Raw genomic sequence first — 18,550 nt, 5'->3', positions numbered from 1 at the left:
AGCACTTCTCATCCCTAAAAAAACAAATCCCTAAAGACCTGACAAAGGAATCTGTAGCTTTTTATCACATACGCACACAAACGCACATATTCTTCACCTGCAGCTACGGCAGACAGCTCTCGAAAGCCATGTTCTCGCTGAGCAGCAAACCTGAGCCCAGCTGAATCCTTCAAAGGATTCAAGGAAAAGAAAGCAACCGAACAACTATAATGAGATTTTCTGAAGTCCATACAAGCTCATTAAGACCCTGGGAATGGCACGTACCAGGCCTCGGTGCTCAGCGACCCCCCAGCCCATTTCTGCGACGGGGCAGCAGCTCCCACGCGCGGGGCGGTGCGGTGGCAGCAGCGGCGGGGGGGGGCTGAAGCGTGATGAGCCCCGGCCCCCTCCTCGCAGGGCAGGACCCCTCCTCAGCCCTGCGCTTTGCTTTCCAGACTCTGGGTGAGAATTTTCTGAGGTTTCACCTCCTCCTCGCTAACGAGAGCGGCTCCGCTTCGCCACGGGCGGCAACACCGCTGCGGTCCTGCCCTGCCACCGGTGGGTACCGGGATGTCCGGGCAGCAGCACCGGGCTCGGGGCTGGGAACGCAGGGCGGGCTGTGCTCCCCGACAGCCTGGTGCTACTGCAAGACACAGGCACTTGCAAACCTTTCTGCAACTAAACCTGAACCAAAACCCACACACAGTTGCCTTGATTTCTTTTGTTGCGCCAGAGAGATCCCTTGGAAAGCCCGACTGCAACCAAGAACTCCAGCTGGAGCGGCCAGGGTCCTCAGGAGAGGATTTCCACCTCTGCATCAAGCTGCAGAGCTTATCCCCTGGGGAATCAATCGCCCTCTGAAGCTGCACAGCTCCCCGCTGCTCTCCCTCAGCAACACCCCGGCGCTGTCAGGCCCCGCAGGACTGCCAGCGCGCCGAGCTTGCGGGAGCAATTTGACCTCACGTGTGTATTATTCAGGAGGGAAAAACACATCTGCCGTGCGTTAATGCTTGCTCGGGAACAAAGTTATTTTAGGCATTGTCAAGCTCTTCTCACATTAATTCATGCACATTTATAAGTGCAGCACGTTAACGTATTTAAGAAAGTTCAGGCTGAACTGCAATCCCACTTGCCGAGCCCCAGCCCTGCAGGGAGCCACCTCGCCAAGCTGCGATTCACCCCGATGCAAAGGGGTACAGTGTGCACCGCCATCGCAGCAAGATCCAGCTCTCCAAGTTCAGCTCCTCACCCCTAAATTAGGTGCTCTCGGTGCTGCTCGCCGAGGTCCGCCAGCACCACAGCCCGCAGGACCACGGCTGGCACCGCTCTTTCATTTTTGTGCATGTTCTGCATCCCAGAGCAGGGCGATGCTGCAGGAGCTGGTCCCTTCCCGGGAAAGCCACTGCAGCGGAGCGGCAGGCACAACGCTCAGGTCTGGGAGCACTCACCCCCCACGGCAGCTCATGCTCCAGCGCTGTTGTGCTGGCACATTTCGGTTGTTTCCATCCCTGAAGCTCTTTTGGGTCAGCAAAGCCTCAGGAGAGGCAGCAGCAATGAGCATCACTTACCCACTGCAGTGACAGCAGGCACAGGGAGGGAGGACGGTCTCCTCCTTTTATTCCCCCTCCTCACAACGCAAACTTCTGGTCTCAGGCACAGACAGCTGGGGTCACCCCTCTGAGGGCTCCGGTTCCCCCAGCTCTGCCACTGCTGTTTGCTGCAGGGCTGCTGTGCCTGCACCGTGGCAATGTGCTGCAGGGATGCTCCACGGCAATATACTGCAGGGATGGGCTGCGGGGATGCACCACAGCAAGGCACCACAGAGATGCTCCATGGCAATACACTGCAGGGATGGGCTGCAGGGATGCCCCACAGCAATGCCCCGCAGGAATGCACCACAGCCATGCCCCGCAGGAATGCACCACAGCCAGCCCTTCTCCCAAAGACAGTGCAGCAGGGTTCACCGGGAAGCAATTCCCAGCCCCGCTCTTGTCCCGTCACATCGGCCACATTTCCCCAAGCCATGTCAGCAAACCCTAGACCTGCCACGGAAGGAGTTGGGGAAGCAGCCGGCCTTGCCCACGGCCGGGGTCCCCGAGTGGGAGGAGAACGTGCCTGCGGGGCTCAGGACCCAGCACCGTTCGAGTTGCCTTCAGGCCACGTGTGCCTCGGCACTTAGAGGAAAAAGAAAAGCCCACTCATCTGAAACCTGCGATGCGTGATCTCCCGGGAACACTTTTCTTTCAGAAAGCCCCGACTCACAGGAGCTCGAGGAAGCCCGCGGTTGAGATGCTTCACAGCCCCGACCCCGCTCCCTCCATGCACCGTGACCGTACAGCACCCCTCGGCCCCTACAGAAACACCCAAAGGCATATGGTTACGGCAGAAAATAAATGCAACCGGTGACGGCTGCCTGGGGCAGCGCGGCACGGCCGTCACAGCACCGGGGTCTCTTCCCAGCCCTGGCTCACCGGTGCCATGGGGAGGTGCATGGACACACGGCATGGCACGGCGGACTCATCCTCGGAAAGCCGCATCCCCGCCAGCCCAGCAGAGCTGCCAGTCCTTCCCGAGCCTGGCACCGCTCAGGGCTGCGTGGGCTGGCCGGCGCCGCTGCCAAAACCCGCGCCGCGCTCTAAAAATTGACGCCGAGAGTAGCAACAATCCCCCGGCGTTTCCGCCGAGGCACGCCGAAAGCGGTGAGCCCACGGGGGCTTTGCAGCCGGTGGGGCTGGAGGGCGAGCGCCCGGCCGTGCCGGGGAAACGATGCCATCCTCTCGCAGCCGCGACCCCGGAGAAACGGCTGCTTCCCTGCAGCTCCCGAGAGCCGAGTGTGCTTAACACCGAGGGGGAAAAAAACAAAAAACAACCCAATAAATTGAAGCCCAGCCATCTGGCTGCACGAGCGGCGGGAAGGGCTCCCTGCACACCCAGGAAAGGGACTGGAGTGACCCTGCACGGCGCGGGGCACCGAATCCCTGTTACACGATGGATACTCATCCAGGGACCAGCCCCCTCCGACAAGGAGGTCCCCAGACAGGGTCTTCTCTATGAACCCCCCAGCAATGAGGCTGGGCTGAATTATTCATCCAGCCACGCAGTTGTGTTTTTCTTAGTCACCGGCTCAGAGGAAGCAGCGAGACACGGAGGCACTGGTGGGGACCCGCTGCTGGCGCACGGCACGGGGGAAGCAAACCCCGGCAATTCAGACCAAATTCAACATCGCCGTCCGACGGAGGGCAAGGTCCTGGGCAGCGGGATCTGAGCTCCCTGGGGATGGCTAGAGCTCCCCAGATGCCTCCAGCAGCCTCCTGCACTCAGCTTTGGGGGGAAAAAACCATCAACGGGAGGTTGTTTCAAGGTTGAGAGCAAAGGGCACTGGAGTGCCAACACCAGCGGCTCTCCCCGGCAGGGATGGTACCAGGAGCCGAGGTTGGTCCAGCCTCATTATCCTTAATGAGGAGCAGCAGCATCGGCGCCGGGGCAGGACCCCCCGCTCCTCCTCTGCCGCCCCCACGCCCGGCACGCATCGCACCGCAGGCGCGTATGGCAAACGGCGGCGGTTTGGCGGCGCTTGGCTAATAACCGCGTTAATGCCATAAAACGGTGCGTGTCGGGCGAGGCGTTCGCCGGCGGCGCGGTTGCCGTGGCGACGCCCGCGCAAGCAAAGCTGGAAAAGCCAAACCCTCCATTTCCCCAGCAAGTCACTTGGGCCCGGGAACATCACGGCTTGGCAGGATGGAGGAAAATATCCCGAGACATGGGCAGAATGAACCAGGGCTGACGAGGTCCGGGCTTGCCGCTGGTGGACGCCTTCATGGCATCCGACCCGGGCAGGTTCGGCTGCATCGCTGCAGCTGGTCACGGCTCCCCGCCACTCCTCTCCTTTCAATAAATTAAATATAAAAAACCCACACAAAATGAAACAGAACCTGTCTAGATGTTCACAGCAGGACCAGTTTGCATCCTCAGAGACATGAGGACATGGACTGAGGCAATGGGCATCACCCTTTAAAGCTGAGGGACCGTGAGCTCCCAACACATAGTAGTTATGATCGGGAAGAAATATTTTTTCCAATGAAGACATAAAGATAAAATATTTGCCGTTGCTTTTGAGAGGTTCTGCAATCCTTCAAGGCAATGACTCGGTGCTTAGCCAGGATTAAAAATGCTGTGTGCCCCTGTTAGACAAACAAAGCTGTAGGAGTTACAGCACTCCGCTCGAGATCCCTCACTGGGGGAACAGGGGCAGCTCCATCACTCTCGGATGGAGCCAGCAGCGCGTACAGCAACGCCGCGGCTTCGCTCCCCTTCTCGCCGGGCTGCGAGCAGGGCCAGGAGCCGCACAGGCAGCACGGCGCGGCTGAGCATTGCCCTGGCTCTGCCCAGCCATGGGCGTACGACGGCACGGCATAGCGCTGAGCCAGTCCCACGCTCTGGGGCAGGGATGTCCCCATGGAGCCACTAACGTTGCCCTATGCAGAAATCCCACAGACCCCGTGCTTTCCCAGCCCTCCTCCTCCTCCTCCTCGAGGGTCCCCACCAGCAGCCACCCTGGGTCCCCCTACTCACTGCCTCCCTCACCTACCCCCAGGACAATGCCGCCGACAAAATATTTTGCTTCCGAAGGCTCTGCAGGTAAACAAGCCCTCGATCCCCAAATTCCCCATTCCCATAGGAACCAGCGTCCCCCCCATTGCCAGGCAAGGACAAGCAGACAACTTCTCAGACACACACCATGGTGTGGCTCCTTCCACCGTAAACACGGCTCCAATCCACTTGGATGGGATTGTTTTTCCCATTCTTTTTTTCTAAGGGGGATGATCTGCCGGCACTCACAGTTCCAGGCTTCAGAGCGGCCGATCACTGCCCTTCCGATTTGCCGTGCTGATGCTCAGCATTACCATCACACCTGGCAAAAGCCCCACCGACGGGTCCAACCTGACCCCTATCTCCACGGCTCAGGTCTTCTCCATCCTTTGCAGATGCGAGGAGGAAAGCGGCTCTTTGGGAAGAGGACGAAGGGGCAGGTGGTTTTCAGGGAAGGACAATGCACAGCCAGCTCCCGGCGAGTTCAGCCAGAGACGGCTCCCCCCACACCAGCTTTTGGGGAACGGCAGCAACATCCCGCTGCAGCCCTCCCCAGCACTGCCGAATCCAGGACCGGCATCTTGCCCTTCCCCACGTGCACACAGAGATCCCCGGCATCCGTGCTGGGAATAAACCAAAGTCTGCTGGGGGCAAATAATTAATCAGCAGCAATGAAATGAGTCAGTGGCTCAGCAGAGAGGCAGCAAGGGCTCAGGGGGGATCACGGGGGCTGAGCAAGGCGAGAGCCACGGGGCAGGGATGGCCCTAAATGCCCATCACGGGGGTGGCAGAGGGGAGCAGAGGCACCCCAAAGCCTCCCCGTCCCTGCGGACCCGGCTGCCTTCCCTCCGCTTTCAAAGAAAAACCCAGTTCTGCACAGCTGAATTCAGTATTTTATCGCAAATAAAAGATGAAAGTGAAATTAAGCCAAATGTATTCCATTAAATATTCAAACCATTTAGACTTACTCTAGCCCCATTTAAATGTTTTATTGGCTATAAAACACTCCCTCACAGGCCCCGGCACCACAAACAGACCCAGCGTAATGCCTGGCTCTGCACCGGGGCAGCGGATGCTCCAGCACCTGAACTGGCCTCCCCGGGGCCAGTTTCTCACCTGGCACCATCCAGAGAGACGCAGACACACCACATCTGCGTGCCCACAGCCTTCCTCCAGCACCAGCTTCCTCCTCACCCCGCTCCCTTGCAGGGAGCCTGCTAAGCTGGAGTGAAGCAGGGAGCAGGGGACTGACCCACAACCCCGAAGACACAGGATAACGCTGCTTGTGAGCAGAGCAGCGGCAGCTCCACCGCACCTACCATCCCTGCAGGAGATGGGTGCTGCACCAAGGGTGCTCACACGAGCGGGTTCATCGCCCCGCACCGAAACCCAGCTCCCTGCAGGGACTTCACAGGGCACTTCAAAGAGCGGCCGCTGAGCTACCGCCAAAAACTCCTACAATTTTAAGATGCACAAAGAAACTCTTCCCTTCCCACGCTGCTGCAGGAAAAACAGAAACAAGATAAAGGCACGAGAGGGCTCCAGGAGTGCAGGCAGCTGTCCCCACATCACGATGCCATCCCCACGCCAAGGACAGAGGAGACAAACATTACCAGCCCCGTGTGCCCACGGAGCCAGGACTGCGCCTGCTGATGGCTTGGCCGCGATGGATGCCGGCGGCTCAGGGAGGGGACACCGCAGTGACAACACACGTGCCCGGTGCCGCTTCCCAACCCGCCTTTGTGCCGCACCACAATTTGCCTGGAAAAGAAATGAAAGGAGAAGAAATTAAGCCGTTCTGGTCAGATGCTACAGGACCTGGGAAGCGACTCTGCTCGTGCTTTCCACGTAGGCTCGCGACAGCCTGCGAATCTGCAGGAATTGCATTTTCCAGCTGAGTTTCCACCATGTTGGTCCCCATCCTCTAACAGGGTTCTGAGCTCCCATACAGCTCTGAGGAGGATACAGAAGCAGATTATGGCGAACAGCTTTACAACCTCCCTCCTTCCACCAGCAGCTCCCAAGTGTATTTTTTCCATGCCCGTGCCCTAGCTCTCCAGCTCCCAAGCAGCCCAGGCCTCCTGCCCTCCACCTGAGCTAATTACACCTTTTATTCCAACCATCCCAGACCAGGACAGATCCACGGGGACGCTGGCTATCGGCATGCACAGGGAAGCCACAGCGCAGCAGCGGGACTGCAGGAGCCTGGGTGACACCGGCACCCTTCCAGGAGCATCTCCCACGAAACCCCACGTCCCCAGCGCTCTCGCTGTCAGCTGAAATGGATGCAAAATTTCACACCCGGCTTAACCACCCAGTCTATTCTGGGTGGTATTTCCCAGACACTGAGGGGGTGTGAGAGCCCCCGGCGTGCCGAGAGCGGGGAAGGCACCTTCACACCATCCTGCAAACTGGTTGAGAGTTTTCTTAACCAGGCTCTGGGTCTTGATGCCGCTCCAGCTGCTCATTTAAAGAGCAGCTCAAGCACTTCTCTGCTTTGAAGACATTGATCTTGTTTCTTTTTGTCTTCCCCAAGGCAGGAATCGAGTCTGTTGTCCACCGGGATTACCGCCAGCACACGGGTGTTTGCAGTTTACTGGTGCGCTGCAGAACTGGAGCACACCGAGGAGGTTTATTATTTTTCAAATGCAAGAGCCAAAGAAACATGAATAAAATACTAGCAGATGTGAGAAAGCGGGTGCAGCCCGCCACGGGTGCTGCTCGCAGCATCTCTTGGCAACTGAGCCCCTGCATGCAAATGACAGGCTTCGCTGACTGCAAAGCTGTGTCCCTCTGCAAGGGAGGAGAGCAGCAGCTGAAAGCAAAGCAGGGCTCGGTTTCCCAGGAAAAATGGCTATTTACTCCCCTGAGAGCCCGTCCTGGGAGCGGGGAACAGGAACCAGCAGCAGCCGCAGAGAAGCTGTTGTCCTAAGAGTCAGACATGACATAAATCGATAAAATCAAGGCGTGTTCCGGCAAACAAGCACCTGCGCTCCGCGAGCGAGCTCTCCGGGACCTGCCTCACCTGCTGCCGGATTCGGGAAGCACCTGGTCCTTATGGCACGGGTGCCAGCAGCTCATCTGATCCCTGAAACCAGGCAGAAGGGGTGGAAAGCATCGCAGGAAAGCTCCTCTGGGCAAATTGAGCCCAGCTTTCCTTACAGTGAGACATGCGAAAGTATGAAATCAGCTACTGGCTTCTATTAAAATTCATACAGCACTTGGAGATGCAGAACAAGCCGATTTCAGACAAAGAGCTGCTGGAAACACATACCCAAGGCAGCCACACAGGCATCCCCCTGCCCGCTCTGCCACGCCAGCACCCGCACAGGGCTCCTGCCCCGGCTCGGAGCGGTCCCACCGGTGTTGCCGCTGGCACGGCAGCCCCACGGAGGGTGTATTTGGCCCAAGTGACCCAGGCAGCACCGAGACGCCTCTCCCAGGGGAAGGCCACCTCCCCTGCGGGGGTGCGGAGCAGGGGCTGTCCCCTCCGGTGCTCCAGCTCGCAGCCCCGGGGACCGACCTAAACCCACCCCACTGCAGCCCGCAGCAGCCCCCCTGCCCGACCCCGCACACGTCACCATGCTACACGGCAAAGCGTGCGACCAGAAGAGACTAAACGCTCTGCTCGATGCCCAGAGTCCCTTCCCTCGAATGTTCGGGACTAATTTTATATAGAAAGACATGCTGGAATTAATTTATTTCCGTTTCTTTCTTCTGGCCTAAGCAGATCCCCTCCCACTTTTTCCAGATTGATCCATCAGAAAATTAGCCCTGCTAGTGCTTCGTGCCAACTGCCGAGATAAAAGCCAGCCCTTGGCTTTCAGATGGCTCCAGGTTGCACCAGCCCTTCAAAGGGAGGCACCACGGCGAACGCTGCGCTGGAGCATCACCCCAAGGGCAGGGATGTGGGCGCCCGCTGGGGACCGGCAGATGCTCAGGGCATCCACACCTCCTTCCCCTGAGCACACGGAGACCCAGGACCAGACTTGCCGAATCCAGACCGTGGCCAGTGTTAGATTGCACACCCTGCATCGCTGGAACGAAGCTTTTCATCTCTCCTGCAAAGTTAAGCTCACTGAGGGAGTCAGCAGGCAGCCAGCAGCTGCTGTTTTGCCGACGGAAGGTGCGCACACACAGGCACACTACAAAAAATAAACAGAGATGCAACAAATCTCTTATGCAAAAAACCATATTATACACCGCTGATTCCACCCCCAGACCGGCACAGGGCTGAATGTAATCAAGAGTCCTTAAAGCTCAGGGTCACAAGTGACAGCTTTTATTTACAGCGCGCAGCAGCCGTCCCAGCAGGCAGATTAACTGCGGCACGGCCAAGGCTGGAGCAGAGAGCGTGGCCGCTGCCGGCTCACCCGCACCCGAGGAGGCTGCGGCTGCAGGGAGAGCTGCAGGTCTCCGCAGGGTAACAACCAGCAGAAACCCCTCCTGGGCACGTTGGTGCAAACCACCGGACAACAAAGCCCAGCCTTCAGAAGAAATATTCCCTGCGCCCAGCTGCCTGCCCAGAAAGCCCAACGCTGTGCTGAAGCACCAGGGCTGGCTCCATCCTCCTCCTCCTCCTCCTGCAGCACCTAAGGATGCTTTGCGCCAGGAGGATGTTGGTTTGCTCCCTCTCCTTGGGGCAGCAAGAGAGGAGCGATAACTGCAATACACCTTGGAGAAAACGACAAGCCGCCCTGCTCTGAACTCTGCCAGCAAAGCGCTTCCTAATGGTTTCATCCCACTGATTAACGCAGAAACCATCTCCCCTGCTAATGCAAAGAAACTCATTAGCACCTCTTCCCTGGGAGAAAAGGCTCATCTTTAATTTTTTTCTTTTATGTTCTTCTCCTTTCAGGTCCAATTAGTACAAAAAGTCTTAACTCGCTTGACCTTGCAAAGCTCGGGACAAAGCGCGGGGCTGTGAGCACCGGTGGGGCAGCCAGAGTCGAGGCAGCCCCACGGAGCCTGGCCGTCATCGGGGAGGGGGCACACGGTGGGCTCACGTGGCCCTTTGGTTTCTCAGCTTTGGCAAGACATTCCTCCCGTCAGTTAGCTGTTACGACGAGACAGAAGTACCGTTGGCTGTGGAGCTTTAATTTCTGTCGAGGTTTCTGCGGCGTTCCCAAAATTCCAGCAAAAGGCAGCTCATTCGGTAGCCCCAAGAAAAATGGGATTCACACGCCTGAGTAATAAACCTGCTGTTTGCCAGGAGCCCCTTCTCCCTGCAATCCTAACATACAGAGACCCAGCCCCACTGCTGCCCCCAAGCAGAGGGATCTGCTGAGACCCCCCCAGCCCCTGGGGAAGAGGAGGAGGAGGAAGACCTCGTGCCAGGGCTTGGCACAGCCCTGGCCACACCGCGGCTGATGGGAGGGAATAATTAAGCCGCCCATTATCTAGCAAGGCTGGAAATGCCAAAGGTGACTCCTGCAACCGGGATGCTGGAGGCAGAGAGGACTTTGCCCCGCCTGGAGGTTTTCCCCTCTGGGGGAAGCAGCACAGTAACTTGGACAGAAGTTTCTGCCGTTCCAAGCCGGCCCCCTGCTCCGAGGAAGCCCCCGGGGAAGCAGGACCCCTCGCCCCAGGGCTCTGCCTCACCTTAATGGTACTTGCAGCAGGGGGGGGCTCACCCCAGCAGCACACCCCCAGCCAAACCCTCGGCTCAGCACCCTGGACACCCCGACACAGCCCTGGCTGAAGGGGGGGGCTGGTATGTTCCTGAGGAGCTAGAGATGCTGCCCCAGTAAACCCAATTTTCAAAGGAAGGAAAGCCGAAGGACTTGGCATCTCCGAAGCTAGAAGCCGATACGTACCATTTTGATGCATTTTTTAATACTATGATCATCTTTTTTTCCCTAGTATCAGTGGTTTATTTTCCAAATATATTTAGATCTACATCATTCTTTGTTTAAGAGACGATGATAAACAAACACAATGGGAGAGGTTCTCCCTAACATAAAACAGTAGGAGGGAAGAAACGTAGGGGGCCATTAGGAATTGTAATGCTAGATTAATTTTAAATGGATTTCTATTCATTTACATTTGCTCAGGCCTACATAATCCATTAGCCATAGCTTTGCGTGTATCTAATGGTTTGACATGCTTGAAAATGAGCGGCTGATCCTGGAGCCCACTGGGACCAGTGGACGGACTGGGAGAGGAGGCGGAGAGCAGCTGGGTGGGCGCAGGGGCTGCCCCGCAACGCGGCTCCGTTCCATCCCTGGGTGCTTCACAAAAAACCAGCCGGCATCAAGAGGAGCAGAGACAGTCCCGAAAACAACGGCAAGAGCCGGGCAGCTCCATCCCAGCGATATTCCCAGCCTTTACCCAGGTTCCCGCAGCTCTCCCTGGCCGAGCAAGGTCGTGCGCACACAGGAGCGCAGCTGCTGCACGCCCTGGCCTTGGGGAGGTCCCTGCGATCTCCGCCACCGGCGAGGCTCAGCGACCACCGCAAACCCCGCTGAAAAAGCCCGATGCACCGAAGTAATGCCCAGCGCTTGCTCAGCACCTCTTGCTGGGGTCCGAGGTGAACGCAGCAAAAACTCAGCGACCGCCTTCCCCGACCACAACTGCCCGCGGTCGCAAACAGCCTCGCTTGCTTCAGCCAGAAAACCCGATGCCAGATTCTGGGATTACAGAGAAAAGGAGCTGCGATGTGGCCGTTTTGTTATTAGATAGACACAAATTAAAACCAAAATGTGCTCTCGCAGCAGAAGCCTCCAGCGTTGCCACCCCAGGGCTTCATCTGCATCCTGATGCAAACAGCGAGAAAGGCACAATTACACAGCGCCTGCAAACAGGATTATCTTAATGGAAACGGAGATGTACAATCAAAAAACTATTTCCATGTCCCCCCCAAAATTATGAGTGCCTTACAAAGATGATAGTAATGAGGTTTTGGGCATACACATGATCTTCCCCACTGTATAATCTTCCCATTTCAAACCGATGTAGCTCTAGCAGCTCTATTACAGAAGTAAATTAACCCTAATTTGATTGCTTCTCAGTAGCAGTTGTTTCAGTGCTCTGATCAATAAGTCACAGGATTTTATGACTGCCCTTGGTATCAATCATTGCAATCAGTAATAAAACACTTTTCATTTTAACAACACCTGAAATACCATGTAATTACCTTTGTATAAAATCACGGACTCCAATTTACTAACTTCACCAAGCCGCTGCTGCAGCCCGCAGCGTCGCTCTGCACCGAAAGCCTCTTTGCGGGAAAGAACATCGCTTTCTTTCTAAAGGCTTTCAGAGCTGTCCCTCATCTCTTCCACTTGTCACTGTACCAGCAAGTTATTATTCACACCCTGGCGAAATAGCAGATTACAAGAGACACTCATCTCCCAGAATTCCTCCAAGAAAGGGGCAAATCCGAGATCCTGCTGAGAAAAGGCAGTCAGGAAGATGCAACATTGGTGTGTGGCATCACCACCAGCTCTTCACCGCACCCACCCATCACCACCGCAGCACCAAAACGGGGCCAAAAACCATTGCACAGTGAGACAACGCAGCCAGTGCCCCGACAGCAGGGCAGGGAGAGCACCGCCGCCGGGGACGTTCCCGGTCCCGAGGGCTGAGCCTCCCCCAGGAGCCTGTGGCACTGGCCAGACATCTTGGGGGGCGGCATGCTCGCAGTTTGGGGGGAAGCAGATGGTTGGGGAACTGGGGAGGGACTGGGAGCACCTGATCCCTGGGCCAGAGACCCAAGCCAGGCGTGCTGCCAGCTGCCGCTTCGGTAGCAAAAGCTCCCTCGCTTGCCCTTCACAGCTGCCGTAAGGTTTCTTCGATGCCATCTCTGTAAAGTCACCGTCCCTGTTGCTTTGCTGTCCCATCCCAGGGGTGCCCGCTCTGCAGCCCAGGGTGCCCACGGCAGCCCCCCTTCGCCAGGCTTTGCTCTCCCCAGCAAGATGTCACTGGGAAAACGATGCCAAGAAAAGGCTTTAAGGGCCCCGGCCAGCACTAAGACATTCCCAGCTGGCAAAGGATGCTCTGCCCACACTAGAGCATCGGAGGACACGAGCTGTCTCCCCTTCTGCCTCCCCTTCCCCACATTATCCCCTCTGTTGAGCAGGTTCCCGCTGTCCTCGCTGGTACACGCTGCCCTCGGGGCTCCCCCGGCACCAGGATGCTCTGGTCGGCCCCAACAAAACAGTTACTCTCTGAGAGCAATGAGACCCCTCGGCACAACACATCCCCCCCCGTGCCAGAGGGAGCAGGGCCACCCCGGCACCGCACCCCCTCGTCAGCACCCCAAAGCTGCGCTCAGCAGTTGTTTCCAGGAGATTCTGGCTTATGTCAGTTTTCATTTTGTTGTTTGGCTGGTTTTTGGTTTTTGTTTTTTTAAAAAAAACAAAGTCAACTCTTAAAAACACTGAAACTGACTCAGGGAAATACTTTCACCGGGCAGATGCTCAGGCCTCAGCCGTTGTTCTCACACGAACCATCCCCAGGACCCAGAGCAGGGGACGTGCTCCCCCGTCCTTGTGCAAAGCGGTAACGAAGAGGCCGCTGCTCTCTGATGCTGCCACCATCAGCACCCTGAGGTGCCCCGGCTGGCGCTGACATGGGTCAGGATGACGAGGTTTAAATCCTTGGAGCAATGTTTTGTCTCTCCTCTGCAAAAGCCACCATTCACCTGCCAGACCCCGTGGGCAGAGACCGAGGAGCCCCCCCCAGGCACTTACCCTGAAGTCAATCCCAACTGTGGAAATGAAGCTGCCGGCGAGGAAAGCGCCGTCTTTGAACCGCACCAGCAAGCAGGTTTTGCCGACCCCCGAGTCGCCCACCAGCATCACCTGCGAGGGAGGGGGGCAGGCGTTAGAACACTGGGTTTCGGGAAGGAAGCCCCATCGCAGCCGTTACCCATCGCCAACCCAAAAGCCCCATCCAAGCCCATGAGGACCCCGTATTCTTGAGGGGGAAAAAAAGCACGTCCAAGAGGGATGTCCTCAGACCTAGGGGAGGTGGGGGCACCCACAGCACGATTGCTCCCCACCCTGCACCGCGTGTGTCCCTGAGCACTGGTTGAACTCGAGACACCTTCCCCCGAGCAGTACTTAACATTTCCCCCGTGGGGACACAAACACCCCTGGAAAACCAAGAGGTGCCGTCTAGGGGAAGCAGGCTGCGACCCGACGGCTGCGGGGCCCAGGCTGCCCCCGGCGCACCCACGAAACACCCTGCACCCCACCACGTGTGGGGCTTCTGGGAGGGTGGCACTGCCCACGGGGAGACTTTGGGGTGGCCCCCAACCACGAGCTCACCCTGCCCTCTGCGAGCAAACTCCTTTGACGGGACCCTCCCAGCCACCCTCCCGGTCCTCAGCGGGTACCGAGGGAGCAGCTCCCGGCGCCGCCTGCCTCAGTTTCCCCACCCAGCAGCAGCGCCGGGTGCAGACGGGGCAGGCACCCGCCCTGCCATGAAGAAACCACGGCAGAGCTGAAGCTGCTCCCAAACGCAGCTCCCCAAAGCCTCTGCTCAAACCGCAACCCCTTCCCAGCCCTTCTGCACCCCGGGGCCGCCGACCCCACTCCCTTCGGCAGGACAACAGCTTCCCGCCATTGAGAAATCCCAGACCCCGCAGCTGAGCTGCATTAGCGGCTTCTCCACCTGCACCAATTTGCACGGCTTCACACTGACATGGCAGGGTTCCCTCTTCCCAAAAGCACTGCCATTAGCCCGTGACCAAATGTAAATGGCTTTAAGGCAGGCACTGCCTTGGGTCACACCAAACCCAGGCAGGAGCCATCAGAAGCAGAAAATGCCATCACCCCTCTGCAGCTCAGCCTGCCAAGAGGCAGCAGCAGCCCTGGCCGCAGCCATAACTTGTTTTGGGGCAGGGGGGCACCGCTGGGGAGGGGAGTGGGCGGCCAGGATCCAGCCACACTGCTCCATCACCCACGGTGCAGAGCCCCGCACCGGGTCTCCCGTGGGAGCACCACGCACAGCCGCGCACTGAGCTCTGGCACAGCAGGGTTAGGAGAGCCAGCAAGCCCGCAAAGCCACGGCAAGGGGGAAAGAAAGAGGCATTTTTAGTACAAAAAAGTAGTATTGTTTTTTAAAAACTTTCCAGACCTCTGTTCTAAAGCAGGGTGACCCTTAAAAGCAGCTTCTCTCCACCCAGCACCACTGACGCCTCACCCAGGGCGTGCAGTAGCACCCAGGGCCAGGCTCACGCCAAGGGCTTCGTCATCAGGATCCGGCCCCGGGCCCAGGACTTGCGTTTGGCCGCTGCCTCTGGAGAGCTTGGGAGCCTCAAGAGAGGGGTAAGGGAAAGTTTAATAAACCAGATTTTTACTGAATACAAAGCATTTTCTCTCTCCCACTGGTTCCAAACCAGCCAGACCATTAGCAGAGGTTTTGGCTACCCAGTGCATTTGGGTTTATCTGAGACCTTGTCTGGCTCATCCCTGTGCCATGGGCGTAATCCCTAGGGAAAGCCCCAGCCCAGGCAGGTAGAGGTGAGCTGAAGGAGCCAAGGACCAGCCCGAACGCGGAGATGGCTCCATTTTAGGGAAGCCGTTGAACCGCTACTGCAGCTGTATCAGGACCAACCGCCTACCAAAGCAACCAAATTCACTTCTCAAACACCCCTCACCTCCTGCTCCACGTCCCAAATCTTAACACCACGACGGCCGCGCCGATTGCCACAGGCACCGACGCAGCGCGCTAAGGTTGGACTTGCCACAGCAACCACCGTCTTCTCCAAGCTCAACGCCCTGCGCTCGGCTACACAGATCTGTGATCGAAATGCAGTCAGATGGGTCACGCCGAATTGCAGCCCCAGCCAAAATCGCTAAGCGAGCTCCAGGCTGGGCTTGCATCAGGTCGCATGATGGAAGGTGGGGGGGGGGGGGGGTGCAAATACGTTTGATGTGTGGCTCGCTCGCCAGAATCTGAGAGAAGAAGCCATCTGAGCCCTTAAAAGAAAGCGCAAGCTGGAGACATTTCAACAGCAGCCAGAGCAGATTCGATGCGACTCGAGGAATACCGTCACCGCGCTGCACGACCGCATTTCACGTCGGTGAAAAGGAACCAGCAGGTTACAGTAACTCAGCTTGGGCAGAAAGCCTTTTGCCATCACTTCCAAAAGTTCCGCCGAAGCAGCCCCGCTGCCGAGGGCTCTGCAGGGGCACCCCCCCGCACCCCGAGCAGACCCGACCCCGGCGGCAGCAGCGGAGGGGCGGGATGCCGCGGCTGGCAGAGGGATGCCCGCCCGCTCCCGGTCCCGGGGAACTTCTCCGGCGACCGTAAGGAAAACCGCACCCGACCCCGCACCGTTCCCGTCTCCCCCCCCCTCCCTCCCCGGGCTACCGCACCTTGAAAGCGAGATCGTAGAACTCCCCGCTGCTGCTCAGCGAGGGACGACCCACCGCCGCCGCCGCCGCTCCGCCGTTGCGGGGCAGCTCGGGAGCGGAGCCCCTCGGGGAGGCGGCGGCGGCCCGGCCGGAGCCCTGGGCGGCGGGGGGCAGCGCGGCGGAGGGCGCGGCCCCGCCGCCCTTACTGCGAGCCGCTTTCTTCCGCGACATACCGGGGCCGCCGGCCGGGGCGGGGGGGGGGGGGGGGGGGGGGGAGGGCGGGGGGTTAGTACCGGCTGTACCGGCCGCCGCCGCCGCCGCCCTCCCCCGGCCCGGCCCCGCCGCCAATGGCAGCGCCGCGGGGGCGGCGGTGGGGGCCGGCCGGCTCCGTTCCGCGCCCCGCCCCGCTCCGCGCTGCAGCCGCCGGGAGCGGGGGGCACCGGCGCAGGCAGGGGAGGGGCGTTGGTGCACGTGCCTTAAAGGAGGGGGGGGGGGGGGGTTTGCAGGGCTGAAAAGGGGCGGGGGGTTGCAGACGCGAAGGGAGCAGCGCTGAGGGTGCTCACACGCACCGCCCCCCCCCGGAGCCACTCGCACCCCCAGCCCCGCAGCGAGCGAGGGTGCGCAGCGGGGTTTGGGGTCCGTGTGTGCGTCCCCCCCCCCCCCCCGCCCGGGCTCTGAGTTTGCCCCCGTTGGGGCACGGCTGGGGGGGGGCGGACACGGAGCATCTGCTGCTGGCAGCATCCCGGTGAGAAGCCGGAGCAGGGCTGAGCCCGTGGGGTGGACGCGGCGTGGGCTGCCGGGGCGGGAGGCTCGGGATTTTTTTAAGACGGGCACCCGCGTTACCCCCAGTCTGTCTGAGCAACTGGTTTCAGGGAGCGACGCTCGGCATCTTTCTTTCTGGCTGCTGCCAAAGCGTCACCCGAGGCGCTTGCGGGTCTCTCGGCTGAAATAAATGTCTTTAGCTGCGTGACATAGTTCCAGTGGCGCGGCCTCATCCTGACTGCAAAAGGGGGCTTGAACGGTCGCGGCGAAGCAGGAGCGGAAAATAAATCGCTGTGGTGAAGAAGCCAGGCAGGCACACAACGAAGGCGTAAATAAGTAACAGCGCTTGCACGAGAGGGAGGGGAGGCGATGGCCGACACGGAGGGGCTCGGGCAGCCCGGCAAACCCAGGGCCAGCGCCGGGGCTCAGGTGCCAGCCGCGGTGATGCCAAGGGATTGCTCTCGCTGTGGGCACGGCTTTTCCCTTTGCTGCCCTGGGAGCATTTAAATCTGTGATCAATCCCTCTTCAACAGCCTAAAAGCGCTCCGGGAGGAAGAGGAGGAGTGGGCAGCTCTGATGGCTTTGGCCACCCAGAAGGGAGATAAGCTGGGTCAGGAGCTCCTGTACGTGACTCCTGGAGGAGATCCCCCTTCTCCCACCCCAGGCCACGGCCATCACGGGCCCCAGGGAACACTGGGGAGCTCTGGGTTTGCAGCATTCCTCCGACACAGCTGAGGAAAAGCTGTCACGGCGGAGGCTTATCTCCCCCGCTCCCCTTTGTGTGCTCTTCATCCTGACGACCTAGCTGGGAGATGGAAGACCGGACTCGTCAGAGCAGACTCGATGCCAGGGGTTTGCACTATAATCTGATTTTCCGGGACAGCTGCCGTCAATAGAGGCCGAGGCCTCGGAGCAAAGTGCGATGCTGGAACCATCTGTGGGTCTGTAGGGTTTTTAACTAGTCCCTATGCAGTGACAAGGCCGTTGTGGAGCTTTTCCCTGGCGTTACCTGCCTGGAGGAAGGGGGTACGCAGCCCTGGCACCCCGCGCCTTCAGGGTGCCCCCCCCAAGCAGGCTGTGAGCACGGGGACTTTTCCCCTCTCTCAGCCACAGTCGATGATGATGGAAATCTCCATCACCAGCCTCGTGTTCAGGAGCAAACAAAGCCAGCTGCTTATCGCCGCCGCATCAGGGCAACGCCGGAGGAGGATGACCCCTTATCGCGGGCGGCAGTGGGGAAGCGTGCCTGGTTAATTCTGCCTTTACCAAAGGTCATGTGCTCCGGCGCCTGCAGCGGTGCTGGTCCCTGCTGCCCCGGCCCCCAAAACTCGGCCTCGTGCAGCGCCAGAGCTCAGAGCACCGCGTCCACGAGCGCCGCAGGGAGAAGCATCTTCAGCAAGTTTTTCTCTTAGCAAACGTGTGTGCAGAGACACAGTCTGCTCAGAAATCGCAGTCACGCCTGGAGATGTTGCTCCTCATATAGTTACAGGAACTAATCAGATAACTGCAGCTGAACTAAGGGGGATATATTTACTAAAAATAGATTAATGGAACAACAGACGCCTGAAGATACAGTGTGCCTTGGGGAAGAGGGACTGCGGTATCTGGCAGGGCTCTGAGTGGGGCCGGCCGTGGCAGTGGCTATCTGTTACTCTGATACATCTACATGGGAGTAATTTGTTTTTAGAGGCAGAAAAGCAGCTTGTCCCCATCAGGGCTGTCAACCCAAGAGGCCTGCTGTATCGCAGCGTAGCGGGGGGGCTGTAAATGCAAGCACTAAGAGGCTGCTAGTGCCAGCTACTTCTGCCTGTGCTAAGGGCCGAGCAGCAGCCTGAGGCCCGCGGGGCACAGCACCTCGGCCATCCTCGCCTGGGGACAGAGCTCGGCACCGGGCTGGAGACACGGAGAGCCTG

At 58.9% G+C, this 18,550-nt stretch overlaps 1 protein-coding gene across 3 annotated transcripts in view; it reads right to left on the bottom strand.

The window, feature by feature from the left end:
• Positions 1-16,106, bottom strand: part of RAB26 (RAB26, member RAS oncogene family) — a 33,806-nt gene extending 17,700 nt beyond the window's left edge. For 2 of the 3 annotated variants that reach the window (XM_049791570.1, XM_049791571.1), the window contains exons 1-2: positions 15,897-16,106; positions 13,263-13,373 (exon numbers count right to left, since the gene is read on the bottom strand). In XM_049791570.1, the coding sequence (XP_049647527.1) occupies positions 13,263-13,373; positions 15,897-16,106 (321 nt within the window). Of the gene's footprint in view, positions 1-13,262; positions 13,374-14,753; positions 14,832-15,896 lie in introns of all 3 variants that reach the window. The other variant, XM_049791572.1, reaches the window with a different exon arrangement.
• Positions 16,107-18,550: the final 2,444 nt, after the last annotated feature.

The sequence above is a fragment of the Accipiter gentilis genome, chromosome 33 (genome assembly GCF_929443795.1).
Source record: "Accipiter gentilis chromosome 33, bAccGen1.1, whole genome shotgun sequence".
Taxonomy (NCBI): Eukaryota; Metazoa; Chordata; class Aves; order Accipitriformes; family Accipitridae; genus Astur; species Astur gentilis.
Note: the sequence above shows the minus strand (reverse complement) of the source record. Positions and strands in the feature narration are given on the sequence as shown.